The following is a 19212-nucleotide window of genomic DNA, read 5'->3' on the forward strand; positions in this document are numbered from 1 at the left end:
ACGCAGTACAAACATTTGACACCAATTTTGTTTAATTTCAAGAAGGTGGAGGAGGAAAATTTCACTCAGATGCAACATTTCAGACCAAAAGAAAGTCTGTAGCGGTCCAATCGGGATCTTCAGGCAGAAAACTGCGATCGGTGCACCGCCAGCTAAGAGTCATATGGCACTGTGAACGTGGAGTAGGCCACATCAGACGACGACGAAGGCAGACCGATCCACAAAAGCAAACACTATGATTTCAGACGGTCCGTTTTACTCCTCATGGTTTGGAAAAGTCAGAGAAAATAACTTTCTTTGGTCCAACGGCTGGTGGATTGGGCGTGTGGCCGCTTACTGTACTTGTGCCTCCAGCAGCGCGCTGGGCACCAGCTGCACCGGCGGGCCGCTGCAGCTGCTGAGCGGCCGCAGGGCATCGGCTCCCAGGTAGGCCAGCAGCAGGTCGGAGCGGCGGTGGAGAAGGTGCAGCATGTCCTCCGCCAGCATCTCCATTGAGGAGTAACGAACTTTATCCAGGTCAAAGACGTCCTTCAGGAAGTGAAGCACCTGATCCTGCAGGAAAAACGAATGAAAATGAAACCCAAAGAAACCAGGTCAGGATTCAACGGCTGCTGCAGGATAACCAACGAGAACCTTAACTGAGATCATTTTAAACTTAAACTGGCAAATTACTAGAGTCGGATAGTAACTAGTTAGATTTAACTGAGCAACTTTTTTGAAAAAATTTACTTTTCTGAGTATTTTTACTACGCTGTACTTTGAGTAATTTCATTATGAAGTATCTCTACTCTTAGTTGAGTAAAATTTCTGGACTCTACCCACTGAATGAAAAACAAACATGTTTTAATCACAAATTCACCAGACAGACACAGACCTGCAGTTTTTGTTAAAGGTTCATAAGTTGCTGTGTTTTTTTTAAACAAACTGATTTGCAAACATTTTTAATTTGCCTATTTATGTTATTTTGTAATTATGTTATTTAAATTATTTTCATTTTAGTCTTTAAATGACCTAAATTTCCACTTAACTTTATACTTTGGTCGGTCTGAATCATTTTTAAATATAAAATGATTGATGTTTTACTCAGTTACTCAGAACTCAAGTAGCAATTAAATCAAGTTTTTTCCAAGAACTTTAATCTCCCGTAAGCCTTTGAAAGAAGAACTCATGATCTCTGTTTAAAAGTTCTGAATGAAATCAGATACCACAGATTAGTCTGATTTTCGGACCTTGAAGAAGCAGCAGAACTCGTGCAGGGAGCTCTTTGGGCCCAGGAAGCCCCAGGCCAGGACGGGGCTGATCTGTTCACACACGGCGTAGAAATGGGCAATGAAACCGTTGGACACCTGGAAAGGTGAAAATGTTCGCAACTAAGTATAATCCATTGAAATAACAGTTTTAGTATTGATGTGTTATGCATTAGGACACTGTTTTAAAACTAGCAGCCACCAAGGGGCGCTGTGGAGGATTCACAAGATGAGAAAAGGGAGGGAAGATGAGAAAAAAAAGCAAAAATAAAAAAATCTAAAATTTTCATCATATTTTTTGATTTCTGTTATTCAATTTTTTTTTAGATAAAATATAAGTTAATATAATTGATTCTCATTTTGTGATTACCAAAATGAGTAATCACAAATTAATCAAGCTAGCTTAGCAAGAAACTGGAAACTTTGCTGCTGTGGAGGAAACTGCTGCAAAAACCATGAGAACTGTGGGAATAAAATAAAATCTAATGTGATCAATATAAAATATTACATATTTTCAAATAATCAAGAGGAAATTGATTAAAATGTATATTATCTGGTAATAAAGTCATAATGTTTTGTCTGATAATATGTTTCAAATGGTATGAGACAGCATTTATGCTAAATGAATGAAGTAATTATTGAATAGTGAATAAAAAACATTCTAAAAGTTGATGCTTCTTTACATATTCTGTAGTATTGTCTGTAGGTTTTCAAAAGGGGCCATGAAATGGAAAAGTTTGGGAACCCATGCATTAGGAGACGGCTCTACCTTCATGTGCTGTCTCTTCTGTTTCAGTACTGACCAACAGCTTGACGCCACCGCCTGAGAAATAATAAGGTGATTCAACACAATGCCAGAAAGCAGTGGCGTAAAAATGTATTTACTTTACTGCAGTTTTTCCTCACCGTCTCTTTAAAGGAGCTGTTGAGCCAGCGGTTGTTGATCACGTTCTGGATTGAGATGGGAGGATTTTCCAGGTCCTCAAAGGAATCCATTAGGATGAAGTCCAGAACAACGTCGTAGAAGCTCAGATGCCTAACCTAGTGAGGAAGAGTGTGAAATATTAAACATACAAAGAAGAACTGTGGTACAACAATTTAATAATCTGGGTTTTCAAACAAACCCCTCGTGAAGCCAGTTCCAGCTCTGTGTCTTCCCAATGATCCGAATGCTCCAGGAAGACAATCAGCTCCTCAAACACTTCCTCAAATCGCTTTGGACTCTGGAAAAACAGAAAGTCGGCCATAACAGGAGAAAAACTCAACCATTAAATATAATTTAACACACAAAAGCCATGTTTCAGACCTACTTTTTGGGCTTTGACTATAATGGAAGACAAGATTTTCTTTCCAGTGTCAGCCAGAAACATCCTGGTAGCCCTGTCACTCAAAATGAGCTGAAGACAAAATACCGTTTTAATATATCTGATCAGTTTTCTGCAGATGAAACTGAGGTGATGATAATGAAGTTGGACTGTACCTCACATGCCTGCCGTACGCAGTGCAGCTTTGCCAGGAAATCCAAGTCACCAAGACATTCCAGTATCTCAGTTCTGAAAATTATTGAGAACAAAACTTCACCCAACACCAAAAACACTGAGAGCAGCTGAGATTTGTATGTACATAACAGTAACTTAATGCTGTTTTTCTGGTTCTGTAAGAGTTTAAGATTCTGTAAAAATATAAAATGGAAACTCATGAACACACAGTTTACTGCATTTTATAAACCCATTTACTTAAGGTTTGCACACTTCCCAATATCTCTGCATACCATCTTTATAATTTGATGTAGAAATGTTGTTATAGTGGTTGTACATGTGTTCTTGTGTCCCCCACATAATAAAATAAATTCCTAGTCTTTGTAACAAATAATTTGGCAATAAACTTAATTCTGATCCATTTCAAGGCAACTGGGACTACAAGCTCAACATTATTGAGCTGATTTTCTCTGAAAATTATTAAAATAATGCTTTTTCAAAAACAAAAAACAACAATATGATCAACTAACCAGAATATTAGGATTTTAATTTCTTTTTAAAAAAGCTATGTAAATCCAGGTTTAGGAGGAGAGATCTTTAAAAGCTTTGCATCGTCATGGCCTCTGCAACATTTTTCACAAAACACTATTAAATTTGACTTGAGGTGGTGAACTCTGAACATGAGTCCAGTTTTAATCAGATTGAACTTTAAACACAGAGGTGTGTCCGAATTCAGCACACAGAGATGCAACCAAGGCTTAAAGGGTCCTCCAAATGCGACCGAGAAATTCATTTAAATAATTAAAAAGGATTAAATAAGTACTAAAAAAAGCTAAGCTAGATTTTAAGCACCACTTTTACTAACTTGTGCAAGCTATATATGTCGAACTTGCACAAGGTTAAAGGCGGGAATAAATTTTACAGCCACTTCAGAGTCAACAAGGACCATGTTCTCTGATGTTTCTTTGAGTTTGGACTAGAGATTGATGTTATTGATTAATTAATTAATCTAAAATGGATTTGTTTTTACTAATTGACTAAATATTAATTGATATGTGACAATTTTCTTTAAAAAACGACTTTTCTCATAACATGAAGGGAAATTTTTTCATATGCTTAACTGAATAAAGGCGCACGTCATATTTGACCATTTTTTGTGCTAAATACTAACAGAATAAACAGATAATTGTTGTTTTCTCACATTATTACACTTAGTCAGCACTCAAAATCAACCGTGCTAAATGTCAGCATTTTACAATTTTTCCTCTGCGCCGCTTTCGTTGAAAATCAGAAGTTTTTGATTGATAAGTTGACGCTGCTTTCGTCATGCAGCTCGGCTGAATGAGCGCCATTAAGTTGAAATCTTTAGGAACTTATCTAGAGTTTGTATTTCAAAACAGAACCGCATAAAGAGCATTTTCAACCCACACGAACTCTGTTTGGACCGTTTCTCTTTCCTGTTAGCGAAGAGCCCTCCTCCATATGTTTCTCTTTACCAACGGCTCCGTTTAAGAAAGACCAGCGGCGCCCTCTGCTGGATGGCGGCTAAACTACAAGACTAAAATAATGTCTACAAGGACATTATTAGTTAATCGAATGGAACTAATTTTAATCTAATAAACCATTAATAGATAATTAGTAGTAAGTTGATTATTTTTTAGTTTTTCTCTGAAGTGCTGTAAAAGAACTACAACAGTCTCACGGATGTACCAAACAGGCTTTGGTATTAACTTTCTTACCGAAGAACCCTGCAGGAGATTTTGCCCTCCTCAGCCATCTGCAGCGCCTCCTCATAAAAAGGATGATGTCCGAGGGGAAAAGTGTTCCTCAGATCTCTGTGCTCCGACAGCTGAACCAAACACATGATCCCAGGTTAAATAAGTAGTATTTCAGTTTTACTTTTTTTTTTACTCTATGTGTGGTTTGTATAGTGAAAACAGAAGCTGAGCAGGACTTGTTTGAATATTGTGTGGCTGGATGTTATTCATTTAGTTTGTGTATGTGACCAGTTTCATTTCTATGTTAGTATTTGTAGACGTCAGGGTTTTCAAATCTTTTTCTAATATCCAGTTGGATTTGTAAGGCGTTCCAGCACAATAACATGTTTTCCATCAGTACATATGATCTCCAGTTTTGAGTAAATTTAAAGAAATGGACAATATGACCAAAATAAAATAAATGTAATTTATTTTTTCTAACTTAAATTCAATATTTTCCAGTAGTTCTTGAAACATTCTGGACATTTGAGTGTGAATGTGTCCAGAATAATGAGAGGACAGTCAAACTAGTTGGGGTTTATTATTTCCACAAATCTTAAAAACAACACTGAAGTTGGTCGAGGATGTAGAATAGAATAAAATTCAACTTTATTGTCATTGCACTGTCACAAGTACAAGCAACGAGATGTAGTTTGCATCTATCCAGAAGTGCTCTATGAGATATAAATATTTATTTACAGATGTACAAGACTATGTATGTATGGACTATAAGGGGTTATAGCAAGAGATATAGATATTGTGTATAAATATAAATATGGGAGCTATATGCACAGATTATACAGAATATACAAGAATGTTAGGGAATGGATTATAGATAAATAATGGTAATAATGATAATAATTTAGCAGTGTTAAACAGATTTTGTTGGGGTTTCTTGATTTTAAATCTGCTATGGATATACAGTACAGACCAAAAGTTTGGACACACCTTTTAATTCAATGAGTTTCCTTTATTTTCGTGACTATTGACATTGTAGATTCACACTGAAGGCATCAAAACTATGAATAACACATGTGGAAATATGCACTAAACAAAAAAGTGTAAAACAACTGAAAATACCCCTTATATTCTAGTTTCTTCAAAGTAGCAACCTTTTGCTGTGATTACTGCTTTGCACACACTCTGCATTTTCTTGATGAGCTTCAAGAGGTAGTCACCTGAAATGGTTTTCACTTCATAGGTGTGCCCTGTCAGGTTAATAAGTGGGATTTATTGCTTATAAATAGTCATGAAAATAAAGAAAACCCATTGAATTAGAAGGTGTGTCCAAACTTTTGGTCTGTACTGTATATGTATGTAAGCTGCATTAAATAAAGTAAATTTTCCACACTTAACTGAAGTTAAGTGACAGACATAACACATATATTATCTTGTGAATCATTTTTGCATCAAAATAGGATTAATTTTAAGAAACACAGGTTCAAAGATGGACTCAAACAGGGGAGATGAACAAACAAATCAGTTCAGTTTATTTTTGCACTTTGCAGGTCAAGATGACCAATAGTGCCGGATGCAAAGTTCAACCCCCTACAGAGAATTAAGGAGAGTTAATGAGTAAAGAAGATAAACCGAGTTCTGGTTACCTGCAGCTATTTGAGTCAACCTTAGACTTCAACACAAGGTTAAAGACGTTTCTACATGTTTACTGTTGCACCAAAGTCAAACTTTAATTTAAGTGTTGAGGTGCAAAAATAAAACCAAACTTTCTGATACCTGAAACGCCAAAAGTAAAAAATTGTAAGGATGAAATTTTGGTTTAATTGATCAAAAAAAAGCATGAAAATGTGCAATTACTTATGTTTTGGTAAAGAAAAAAGAAGAATTCAGTTAGTTGAATCAGGAATCTTAAGTCTTTACTTGAGATGATTCAGGAAGTCTCTAGAGAAAGGTTTGGTGTTTCTCCTACCTCAGCTGCCGACACGAAGGAGTCGTTGGAAGCGATGCTGATGCTGTCTCTGAGGCAGACGTCGTCCTGCTCCTCTCTGGCCAGAAGGTCCACCATTTGATCTGGGAGGCAGAATGAAAACATTCACAAACATTCGCCGAGTTTGTTCATAGAGTTTCCAAAAGCAGCAACGTGGGCGCTCTAAAGCTACGTAATGGAGTTTATCTATGTATAAACTCTGAAAATGAAAGGAAATATACCAAGAATAGAGGGGAGTTTTCAGCGATTGGCCAAAAAAATGGTCATACTTCATTTTGAATATGTCGTTGCTGGACTGAACTGATCAAAAAGTGAACAAAGTGATTCATTAAGTGATATGAATCGTGATATTCATTTGTGTAAATACACTAATTTACTTCATGATAGACATTTCTGTCAAAATCAAGCTTTAAATTCAAAATATCAACTAATTAGAGGAGGAATAGATGTACAAATAAACAGATGGAGGAACAAACAGTTGGACTGCTGGATGGATGGACAAATTATGGATAAACAAATGAATAGATGGATAAAGAAATGGAAGGATGGATGGATAAACAAACAGATTGATAAATAAATGGATAGATGAATAAACAGACGGATAGAGAATATAGGGAAATTAAATATTGTCTGGATTGAGGAAACACTGAACTGGGATGTTTTCCATTTTTTTATTGCATAAAAAGAAAGAAACCGAGTACAAACGAACCAACAGAACAAAAGGTAATGTGTGTCAAAATACTATCAGTTAGATCATATTGATTTAGTTGTTAATAGTCTGCCATAAAGGAGAGATAAGAATGCCATTTTGTCCCTCATTTTTCTCCAAAATCGATGTGTATACAGAGTGATGGAGAAAATAATCCCCTCTAATAGATGAAGATGACTGTTTAGGTTTAAAAACCCAGCTGTTGTTTTGGAGCCAACATTTTGTAAACTCATATTCTCTGGGATGAACTAGGATGTTTTGCAGTGCATATTTCAGAAATAATACCCCAGAGCTCAAACAACCTTTGGATTAGGTAGACCTGGATTATGTGCTGGCATAAAGAATTACATAAGAGCGCATGGGTGACTCACCTTGGCTGCTGCTGCTGCGGGACGAAGGCTCCGACATGCCGAGCACGCCCTCAAACTCCCCCTGCAGGCGGTAAGCCCGCTGCAGCAGAGACTTCAGTCTGTGGATAAACTCCGTGCTGATGACATCCTGAAAACAAACATGGCACAAACAGTCAATCTTTAACTCCATCATCATCATCATCATCAGTTCTCTATTAGACACAATGCATGACCTATTTTTTTATGTCCTCTGAATATATGTTTGATTATCAGCTTTAAAATCCATCCATTCATGCAGCCGCTTCTCTCAGGATATTTATTTAATTCCGTTCCAAAATAGGCCTGTCACAATAAGCAATAAATTAATTAATCACATGATTAACTGAAACGGGCTCAATAATTTCCACTTGCATAATTTATCATTTCTCTAGATGACAAAAGTCTTCAGTCTGGTGGTTTGATTTTGGTCTCCACAAGCAATATTTTTTTGAAGGACAATTTTGTTTACAGTGACTTTATAATTCATTTTACTTTTTGCTTATTTACTTGTTTTATTTATTCATTTTGGATTTTTACATGTCTTCCAGTTCCACTGTTAAATGTTCATTAGAATTTATCAAATGACTTGAAAATTGTCTATGTCTATGCTTTTATAAAACCTCCTTTTTAACACCTCTTGGATATTAGTTGAGCTTTTGAGACACTAGTCACCTACTCCCAGTTGTAAAAAAGGAAACTTGTTGCCACGGTTACGCATCATAACTGTTTGGAACTACAAAAGGAAAGGGAAAAAGAAAGACTTCCTGCAACAAAGCATCCAAAACCGGAAAGAATAATCGCCCAAACAGGAATAAAATGAAAACTGAAGAAAAGTCAAGAAAAAGAACAAATCAGAGCCAACATGACAGAGCTGCTCCAACATGCAGCCAACGAGTTCGTCTCTCACCTCCATGCTCTGCTCAGCGATTGCGTCTCCGGCTCCCGTTTTGACAGATTTGCAGCTCGCGTCGTCGTCGTCACCCTGTCTGCTCCTGAACGTCAGCGCTTCCTCCCAGTGCTGCAGCGCCTCCTCAAACAAATCCATGCCTGACAGAAAGACACGCACCGTGTTAATGTCTTAAAGCACAGCATTCCTCATTATAAATAAATAAATCAATTAATCGCATGATAAATTAAAACAAGCTCAATAATTTCCATTTGCATAATTTATCGTTTTTTTCTTTCTACGAAAAACTGGATGATAAAAGTCTTCAGTTTGGTGCTTTTGTCTCAACTATCTCCTTTTTCTTCATATTTAATTTTATTTGCTGTTTCTGTTTTGTTTATTTATTTTGGATATTCAAAATGTCTTCCAGTTCCAGTGTTACATATTTATTAGAATTTAAAATTTATTGATCTTTTAAAATTATGTTCTAGCATTTTTATACCATTACTAATCAATCAAGTTTATTTGTATAGCACGTTTCAGCAGCAAGAAAGTTTACATAATAAAAACACAAAGCTGTTATAAGGAAAACACCATGCAGTTGACAATTGCACAATTATTAAATTTTGATGAGTGCCATCACCAAACTCATACACTGGAAAAAATTGAGACCATTTAAAATGATCAGTTTCTCTGATTTTATTTTCTATAGGTCTATGTTTGAGTAAAATGAACATTGTTCTTTTATTTTATGAACTATTGACAACATGTCTCCAAAATTCCAAGCATAAATTTAGTTTTTATTTGCAGAAATGGTCAAAATAATGAAAAAGATGAAGGGCTTTCAGACCTCAAATAAAACAAGTTAATATTAATTTAGAAACAACAACACTAATGTTTTAACCCAGGAAGAGTTCAGAAATCAATATTTGGTGGAATAACCAGGAGGTTTTCAGTGGTGTTCAGTGCAGTGGGCTGTTAAGGTTTTCCAGAGATGTATGTTGGCCAATGTTTCATTTATTATGGTTCAAAAGCAACTATGAACAGGTGGGTTTATAGTCTTTATTATCGTATTTGAAAATTGTTTAAAAACAACAATACTATTGTTTATTTTAATAACTTCTGGGAGAATTTATCATGCAGAAACATTTGTTATTGTGACAGGCTTACTTCGGATTTTGTGCAGTTTTATCACGATTACAAAACCAATCAGGTTACAGGAAGTTCTCACCCATCAGGTAGAGATTTTCAGGTGTGGTAATAGACAGGTTGACGACGCTGCACACATCGGCGTCTGTCCCTCCATCCCAACCGATGGATTCGTTTGCACAGGTGCTGCTGCTGGACGAGTTCACACTTTTTACCTGCAGACACAAAACAGGAGGCTTCAAACTACTACATAAAGTAATGGGAAATATTGTTAGGAAAGAACATTTTACATTTAAAAATAGAAAATTTATTCTAACACTTCTGGTTTTGTAAGTTCATAGAAAATAGATAATGAGATTCGTTTTACCGAGGCAAGGCTCATCAGAGACCCGGACAGTTTTCTGTAATCTCTTGTGGTCAGAACCAGCCCAGATCCAGCTGAGCAGCTATTCTTGGAGCTGAAGGTGACACTGATGTTTTGGCTGGTGTTATCTAAGGAGATAAAGATTAAAAACGAGGATATAAGGTTCTAACACAGCAGGAAAACGTGCTTCTACACCAGGAAGGTCAAAAAAAGATACAAAAAGAAAAGTTTTAAGAGTCTGGAGAAGATTTGTTTAAAGTTCACACATTTCAGTTTGATTAAGTAATAGTGAGGTGGTAGTAAATTGAGAATATTTTATTTAAAACACTTTATTTACTCAGTTATTTTAGTTATTGATCATTCTGATAATCGATCATTTGGACAAAATTTTACAATAATTCATCAAGTTTTTCGTTCCTTTTTTAAATAGCAGAAACAGCATTTGTTTAGTGAACGCTTAAAAATATTATCTGCAGGGAAAAAATACTTCAACATCAACATGTGAAAAGCACAGCCTTTTCTGCTGATGTGTTGAGTATTTTTTGGATAAATCGATTGTATAGCAAATGGTGCTACATAGATTTTCTTTTAATCAAGTTAAGCTAAAACTCTGCAATTTGAGGAGTTTTGAGAAAAAACGATTTACAGACAAAGAGTTTTTCTTCTTCTTAAATACAAAATTAATACATTTTTTTCCAGTTTTGGCTTAGCTGCTGCTCTGAGTATATTGTTTTTTCAGCAAATTACCCTTTTTGAGTCTCTATATTACAGTTAACAATTAATTGATTACTAAAATTATTGGTTTCAGCTGTAGTCTGAATGTTAAGAGCGTCAGGAAATCTCACCATTTTCTGCGGCTGTCGGGGAGACGAACTCAAACTCAACCTGATCCCACTGAGGCGACTGGCCCTTCTTCCTGCCCTTCCTCCTTTGAAAGCGGCGAGCGAGGAAGAGGAGCGAGATGGTGCCAAAGGTTGTGGCGGCCACCAGTTTCTTGGTGCTGGTGCTGATGCTCACCTGGAGGACAGAAAATCCCAACGATTCAACACTTTTCTCCTAAAACGAAGTCTACACATTTTAGCTTCCAACCATGCTAATGTCTTCTTAGTTTATTCTACGAAGCATGGAGATTTTGTCCCAAAATCAAACGCTGCGTGCTAATATATCACATTAAAGTTGATTAAACTTCAAATGCACAGCAGAAAACTTGCTAAGCCCTTTGCTCTGGGTGTTAGGGCAGTCATCCAGCCGGCCAACATGTTTTTGATTTAAAATTGTTTTTAAAGTTGACAGGAAATTTGAAAATATTACTTGATAATTATGTGTTACTGGAAGACTGGAAGATTAATACCTAAACACCAACTATAAAGTATTAAAAAAGGCAATAATGAAAAAAACTAAGATAAAGTAACAATGCTAAGCCTGGTGGGGGCACAAGTAAAGTCTGGTGGCCCGCCAGGCTTATGATACACTGAGGGAAGCCCTGCAATGCAAAATTACACAATCTTACCAAGTAATTTTGGTCTACTTTCTAGTGCAAATATATTAGTATACTTGAAATAAGACAAAACTGACTTAGAAAAAACTTTTCAGCAAGAAATAGGAACTTGTTTTAAGTCAATATTACTTTAATTTTGGTGAAATTAATTAATTATTTTGATGAAAAAATAATTCTTGTTATAAGATAAATAATCTGCCAGTGGAACTAGAACTTTTTCATTAATATTAAGGAATTATTTAAAACAAGTTCTTATATGTTGCTGAAAAGTTATTTGTAAGTTAGTTTTGTCTTATTTCAAGTGTACTAAGATATTTGCACTAGAAACTAAACCAAAATTACTTGGTAAGATTTTGTGTTTTTGCAGTATGCAGATCGATTCTGTAACCTTTCTTTCAAACCAGTGGGCCACTGGAGCCTTTTTCTATCAGCTGAATCGTTTCTGATGTTAAATCCCACAGAATTGTGAAACTTTTATCACTTATGATAAGTGACTGATAATATTGTTGCACGCTGCAAACAATTTAAAAAAGAACCTGGGATTTAGTTTCAGTAAAACTGCAAAACTTCCTCAGAATGAGATGATTATGCACAAACGCTGCTGCTGAACATTACAAACGATAAAAGCTTTCAGAAAAAGCTCAAACATCAACAACATCCTTTAATATAACAACAAAGTAGCTTTATAGTTGCTGCTAGATATCAGGCGTCTTCCCACCAGGCAACCCTAATCATATCAGACAACCTTCAAGTCTCACATCAAACAAATGCTCACATCCTTTAGAGAAACACAGCAATATGTGGGTATCTAATGGAAAATACAGGACATTTCCTCCACCTAAGGACAAACAGAAGCAAATGTGAAAGTAAAACCATCTAAGCAGGAAAAACCCAGGAAGTTAGTTTGTTAAACTGCAGGATAACATTGGTAACACGGGACTTAATTTACACAATTTCTTGTCTACAGCAGGCAAAAGAAGAAACTGTTTTATATTTAAGATAAATATTGATTTTCAGTCCTATGCATCCAGTAAAATATGCTTTTCCATTTGCAAGAGAAAAGAAAAAATAAGTCACTTGCTGTTTATAATAAAAACTGTGAACTAATTTTTCTTTAAATCAAATTTTATTAAACATCTTGGACAACTTACTCTGCAGAGGTAGTAACTAATTACATTAAAATGAGTAACGTTTTGAGAAACAGTTAGCTTTACTATATCGTACTTTACACACTACTCTTAGTTGAGTAAAATGTCTGAAAACTCTACCCAGTGTGAGTAACTTCTCTGAATGAAATAAACATATTTTAACTGAAAATACATGAGACACAGAGACAAACTTACAGTTTATGTTGAAGTGAGACCTCTTGTTTGTACACAAGCTTTGTTGTTTAAATGTTATTTTCTATCTGTTGTGCCATTTATAGGTCAAAACGTTTCAGTAAACACTATATATTATCGCTGGATTTACTTGGATAAATATACATTTTCTACTGTCAGCATTAGTTTCACAAGTTTTATCTCGGAAATGTATTACTTCTTGCTTAATTTGTAATTAAGCAATTTATTAGTGTGTTTAATTTTAGTCTTTAAAATGCCTGACTAGTTTGCACATAACCTATTTTTTTCTCTCTGAAGCCACAGTAATAAAATATTAAATCAGATGTTCTGATCTGCTAATCAGTACTTACGTAGCCTTTTTACCAAATACTTTTTACTCTTACTTGATTAATTTCTTGGACAGTTACCTTTTTGAGTAAAAATATTTTGAAGTAGTGGCTACTCTTACTTGAGTACAGCGTTTGGCAGCTCTAAAAGTTGCCCCTTCTGTTTCCCTGATTGACAACAACTTATTTAAAGCCACATAAATCTTTATAAAATGGATAAAAACTCATGCTCACCTGTGTCAGGGAGCTGTAGACGGACAGCGGTAGGTCAACCATTCGCAAAGCTGCAGCCTTGAGAGACAACTGGGAGCTCGTCAGGGTCTCGTGTGTCATTTTGGCAGCGCTCTATCCATGACTTGGCAGCGGCTTGGCGCTCGCCGTTATTCCACCGGAGCGGCTGAGGACGACAGCAGAGGAGATTTAACCTCAAAGGGCTGAGGAGGGGATATAATGACGCCGTTATGTAAAGCCTCAGATGTTCAGTACGTGCAAATACCAAAAAAACCTTGAACCAACGGCAGCCCTGGTGTATACAGATATCACTCAATATTTTGAAAACCAATTTCCTTAAACAGGCTTTTGGACTTTATTTCTGTTAAAATATCTAGATAAAAATAAAAGACAGCAACATGTTCAGGACACTATGCCACATCCAGTTAGATGAAATTACTTTTTCTGTTCGTCGCAAGTTTAGCTGGATTGCCTCCTTCAGATTGCTGGGAAATTGTAATTACTTCTCTAGTGATTGAAAAATACTTTTACATATCTGTGCTTTGTAACATGAGGAATCAATAAGACAATATGTACTGGATTTTTAGAATCAAAGAGAAAAAACTTTTAAGAAAAAAAAAATTCACAAGATTTAGATCATTTGCTTTGGAAATCTGTATTGATCTTGATCTGTTTTTTAAAAACCAGAAATTTATTTATATAACTTTATTTATAATATTGGCTTGCACAGATATTCTTTTAAATAATAATGAATCATTTCATAACCTGATGAAATAATTCATTATCATCATTTTGTAATGTAAACTTACAAAATTATGTTATATTTTGTGATGTAAACTTAGCAATTTCATTATTTTTTACTTCGATTTTAACTTTTACTTCAATAACCAGCAAGCTCTGAAAAAAACGTGCCACTTGAAACGAACTATACTCTTTATTTAACATTACATACATTTAATAAATCCCTATATTTAGTTAAAAATATTGAAGTTTAATTATGCACATTTTTGTTAAGTGTTCTTACTATCACAAGTTTACCAAAAATAAATATAAACATTTTTATTAAAACACGTTTGGAAGGTGCTTAATATGAATACTGTCACTACTTTAACAAGAAAATAACAAATTACAGTAATTAAAAAGCAATGACATTCGCATTTGCGACATTCAAAACAACGAATATGCCACACGGTTCTTTTTAACCTTTTTTAAAATATATTTATGAAACTAAAGCTTGTTGGGTGACACTAATTCCGCAGCTAATAATGACATTAGCACATGGTTGAGAGATGATGGGAATGTACGGCCTGACAGCATAGCTAAAGGCTAACTTAGACAGCAGGCTGGCTAATTTAGTTAAATTAGCTAAAAACAAACAACCCCACGGATTAATTATCGGCCTATTTCCAGTATGAATGTTAAACGGTAAGAATAAAAGACATATCACCGGTACATTTTCAGGTTCTCTCACTGACTCCGCTCCAGCACCCGGTTGTTCGTCCACTCCTCCCGGTGACCTCGGTGGTTGTTAACTGACGAGTGAAGGACTCGAGCCTTGCTGCACGCGCTCAGCTCTCAACCAGCCTGGCCTTCAAAATAAAAGCACAACCTCAAGTCTGTGGTTATTTAGTGGTGTTTCTGCGCCCTCTTCTGGATTTGGACAGTATTGCAGTGCTTGATTCATATCTGTTTTAGTAAAGGGAAGTACTTCAAGCATTTCATTATACACATGAATATAATGATGAGTTGCTTACAATACAACGCCGCATAAAAAATAATTATAAAAATATAAAATAAATGCATAGTACAAAGTGCTTCTAAAGTGAAAATATGAGGTGTATACTTAAGAAGTGGTGTTGACAAAAATAATTTAAACGTGATCCAAACATAAAGTTTTTAAGAATACATTTTTTAAATTGCCTTCTCTGTTGTTAACAGAAGACATAAATATGACTTTTCCTCACTCTATTATTACTCCATTATTTTTTTTTATTTCACATTTTTTCCATTTTTGCATTGTCTGCAGATTTTGCTCATATTAACTATCTTTTTTCATTCTCAGTTCTTTCTTCTTTATATAAACTATTTTTGGTCCTGTGTTTCTTTTCTGGAATTGTCCATTAGCACATACAGAATTGCCTATAGCTTCATGTTTTCTTTTATAGATAAACACAGCAAATAGCCATATGAACTCTATTTTATGCCACAGATAAAGTAGCTACTCCTGCCTCAGGGCTTATCTGTTTCTCTCCTAAATGTTACCATTAACTTTGTTTATATTTTCTTATACATAGAAAGAACACCCTGTTGAATTTTATTTATTAAACAGAGTGGAAACAAAAGTCTAATTTTACTTAAGTAAAATTTCTACAAACTTGACACACTACGAGTAATTTTACTGAATGAAGAACAAACATGTTTTAACCAAAAAGGCACCTGAAACTCTTTTCATTTGTACACAAGCTTCATTGTTCTACTGCCATTTTCTATCTGCTTTGCTTTTTATGCCACTTGGAGGTAAAGTGAACATACAGTAAATGTTATCATTTGAAATACTTTTCCTTGCTCTAACATTCTAATATTCATAGATTGTAAGTAAGTTGTATGTTAAAAAATGTATTTGGAAAAATGTTGCTTCTTCCCTGAATTTGGACATTTTTAATTATGTGATTTGGATTCATTTTTTCATGTTAGTCCATAAAATCCCAGAATTTGAACATACCTATTTTTGTTTGATGATACGATTTTAAATATGAAATCAGATATTATGACTGGTGACTCAATACTTGAGTGCCCGTTTTACAAAATAGCTGAATTAATTAAACATGAGTAAAAATATATTGAAGTCATGCAACTCCTAAGCAAGTAAAATTTGGGGGTACTCCACCACCTCTGCCCATAACTGCTAAAAAAAAAGAAAAAAGAAAGAGAATAGCTCATTTAAAACTTTATCAAGTACATTGATGACGGTAAAGGAATATTCAGGGGAAATTTGGTTTGGTTGATATTCCAATTTTTTCACACTAGGTGGCACTTGGGTTGGGTTTGCTGCACAATATATTTAATTGTGTGAATACTCTTTACATGATACTGATTCTTAATCAAGAACTTATATATAATTTACTCTTATTGTAATTTATATTGTTTAATTATTTCTCTAAATTACATTTAGGTCATCGATGAGAGTATTTGTAAATGAGAATAATCATAGTACTTGATAATGCTGACTTGATAAAGGATAACACTACCGCTAAATTTGAAAAAAATGCAAACACACGAGACTGTACAGTAGGATAGGCAGGATTTGTTTTTTATTTTAGGTTTATTAAATAATTAATTTATTCATTTATTTAACGATTTATTTATGTATTTAACGCTTACTGCATTTCACACAACACCGGTGTTCCACTGAATCGTGTGACCATCGTATCCTGTGACGAAAAGGGGCGGGGACAGTTGTAACGTTAGCAACCACGCTGTGAGACGGGGAAGGGGGGAAGAGTTATCGTTTACAGTGAAGGATTGCCCTCTGAGAAAATGTCTCGAAATACAGACCAAATGTTCATCTGAGACGTCAAGAAGAGCTGAGTTTACTTGAGAAGCGGCGTGTCTTTATATCGAGCCGGTAAGGACCGCGGGTGGTTTTATTTTTGTTGATGGCAAAGACTCCTGTGTTGGTTCGTCACTGATCATCAGTAACCTTAGCTGGCTAATCAGTTAGCATGTCCGTAGCGAGATGGTTATCAGGGACGAAGCGTCACACGGAAACATTTCTGTTTGTGTTTCAGTGAGAGTACGTCTACGCCGTGTTTTAACGTTAATGGAGAAGCCATGGTTAAGTTGAAACCCAAATAACCGCTTTAAAATTGATCAGTCACTGCCAGCGGGCTAATGCTAACAGCGAAGTCAGCCTGTGACGCCTCGCCTGATTTTGACAGCTCACTCTGAGGAGCAGCGGACCAGGCCAAAACCACACACTTCTGCAATCTGATTTAAATCCAAAAACAAGTAACCCGTTTCCTTTTTTGATAACCACCGCATGAAGAGTCGATTTTTTCTTCTTCTTATAACATTAAATTCTTTAACTATTTCTTATTGGCTTCCAGGTAAACGACGCCGAGTCACGTTTTCTGCACAATGGTTTTTGTTAACCTGTTGTTGGTCTGCTCTTTTCTAACCCAAGATATTAATATATCTCGAGATATTGGCTTTTCCACCAATAGCACTTAATCATGCAATGAAAATGTTATTAAATTTTAGTCGAGCACGGGTTTCGTTTGCTATGCTTTGACTGTGTGAGCGCCCCACCCTGCATGTCAAAGCAGGATTAACACCCTCTGGGCCCCTTAGGCATCTCAGCACACGGGCCCCTCAGGGACCCTATTTTAATTAGAAGCTCTTTACATCATACATTACAAACGATAAAACCCAAATTTGGGGCAATTAAATGTATCTAAATGATGACTAATAGTTGGTAGAAATGAAAATCTTGTTGTTTATCCCCAAACTAACCTGCAAATAATGATAATTTGGCTGATTCTGAAGTTTCTTTATGAACTTTAACCTTAAATATTTGAAATATTTAAGTAGTTATGAATATTAGGAGCAGAGTATCTGTCTGTCTATATCCTTTTAGTAAAGTGCATTAATTTCTAAAACATCTTCTTATAACCTTATGGATCAGACACTGTCAATTTGAGTGTGTTACATGTTTTTATTTGGCAAATAAAACTGATCTTATATTAGTTCAAATGATTTATTTTGATTTACCAAACAAAATCCAATACCAATTTTTTTGTTTATTTTCTTAAAAATTAGTTTTAAAAACTGCTTTTAATTGATTGAGTATATTTTCTGACATTTCCTTAAAGCATTTTTTTACCCACCGCAATGAAACAATTAGCATAAAAAATAACAGTTTATTCAAAATCCAGTAATCATACTGTTTCAGTAATTTTTGATTAAACAAAACAAGGCTATACATCATAAGTATATAGGCGCACAAACGGAAATCCATAAGGATCAATAAATGTGTTTCATTAATAATATAATGCAAATATAAGTAAAGTGTATGATGAAACTTGCATGGCAATATTAATACTGCAGTAGCTTTTGAAATGTCTGACAGATCTGGGCAATTAAATTATTAATTTGATGAGAGAGAAGAAAAAGAAGCTCTGACAATGAGATGTTTGATCGCTTGGAGTTTTATGGAGAAATACAGAGAAAAACTGTTTTAATTTATAAATCTTATATGCGCTCCAAGCCTGGGTGCAGAATGTAGTAGTGGTGTGAAAAGGTATAATTTGAGATACGTGTGATGCATATTACCCAAAACATGTATAGAACACCCGTGATGTTAAACTGCTTGTTTGTTTGTAATGACACTGTCTGCACTGCAGAGTGAAACCAGCTTTCCAGGTGTGTTTCTTTTGTTGAGTTTATTGCTCTTAACCTTTCAGCCATGCTTCCAAAGTTCAGTGCAAGTTTAGACTGAAGGGTAAAGTGATCCAGAAATTAAGTTTTGCTTCACCACTTGTTAGTTTATTTGTATAAAAAGGAAGAGTCTGCATTTTGTAAACTATTCTCATAAGTCATTTTCATATTACTAATGAGCATATTGACTTGAACGTCATTATATTTATTACAAGTTTGTATTTACGATATTATCTCCCCGTTGAGATAAGCTATGCTTTCATGACTTCCTGTTTGCAAGAGAAGAACATTAATGTTCCCTTAATGCTGCGAATAACTCAAAAAGCCATCACCCTCCTAAATCACAACCATAAATGTATTAGAGGATTATAGCTTGTGTTTTATAGCATTTCGCTCAATAAACCTATCAGATGTTTTGTTAAAGAGCCGCCTTTAGTTTTAAATGATGCTTTGACGG

The 19212-nt window shown here is 35.1% G+C and overlaps 2 protein-coding genes and 1 long non-coding RNA gene across 4 annotated transcripts in view; 2 read left to right on the forward strand and 1 right to left on the reverse strand.

Annotated features, from left to right (window-relative positions):
• Positions 1-10: 10 nt before the first annotated feature.
• On the reverse strand, positions 11-14903 carry miga1 (mitoguardin 1). 2 transcript variants are annotated; one of them, XM_032564965.1, is made up of 16 exons: positions 14773-14903; positions 13323-13485; positions 10770-10941; positions 9928-10052; positions 9643-9775; positions 8433-8572; positions 7508-7634; positions 6410-6510; positions 4465-4574; positions 2728-2800; positions 2558-2644; positions 2372-2470; positions 2154-2288; positions 2017-2070; positions 1230-1346; positions 11-552 (listed from the first exon to the last, which is right to left on the reverse strand). In XM_032564965.1, exons 2-16 carry the CDS (start codon positions 13419-13421, stop codon positions 334-336), a joined length of 1791 nt encoding a protein of 596 aa, XP_032420856.1. In that variant the 5' UTR covers positions 13422-13485; positions 14773-14903; the 3' UTR covers positions 11-333. The 2 variants fall into 2 exon arrangements, with proteins under 2 accessions (XP_032420856.1, XP_032420857.1); XM_032564966.1 differs by having other exon boundaries at positions 14767-14898.
• LOC116721332 (uncharacterized) lies at positions 1342-3119 on the forward strand. Its single transcript, XR_004339578.1, has 2 exons — positions 1342-2085; positions 2167-3119. It is a non-coding gene; the product is annotated as an uncharacterized LOC116721332 (long non-coding RNA).
• A 1879-nt stretch (positions 14904-16782) lies between the features above and the next one.
• usp33 (ubiquitin specific peptidase 33) overlaps positions 16783-19212 on the forward strand; it is a 34864-nt gene continuing 32434 nt past the window's right edge. The window contains exon 1 of the mRNA XM_032564955.1: positions 16783-16944. The gene's annotated coding sequence lies outside the window, so the exon portion shown is untranslated. The remainder of the gene's footprint in view (positions 16945-19212) is intronic.

Source organism: Xiphophorus hellerii, chromosome 6, assembly GCF_003331165.1.
Source record: "Xiphophorus hellerii strain 12219 chromosome 6, Xiphophorus_hellerii-4.1, whole genome shotgun sequence".
Taxonomy (NCBI): Eukaryota; Metazoa; Chordata; class Actinopteri; order Cyprinodontiformes; family Poeciliidae; genus Xiphophorus; species Xiphophorus hellerii.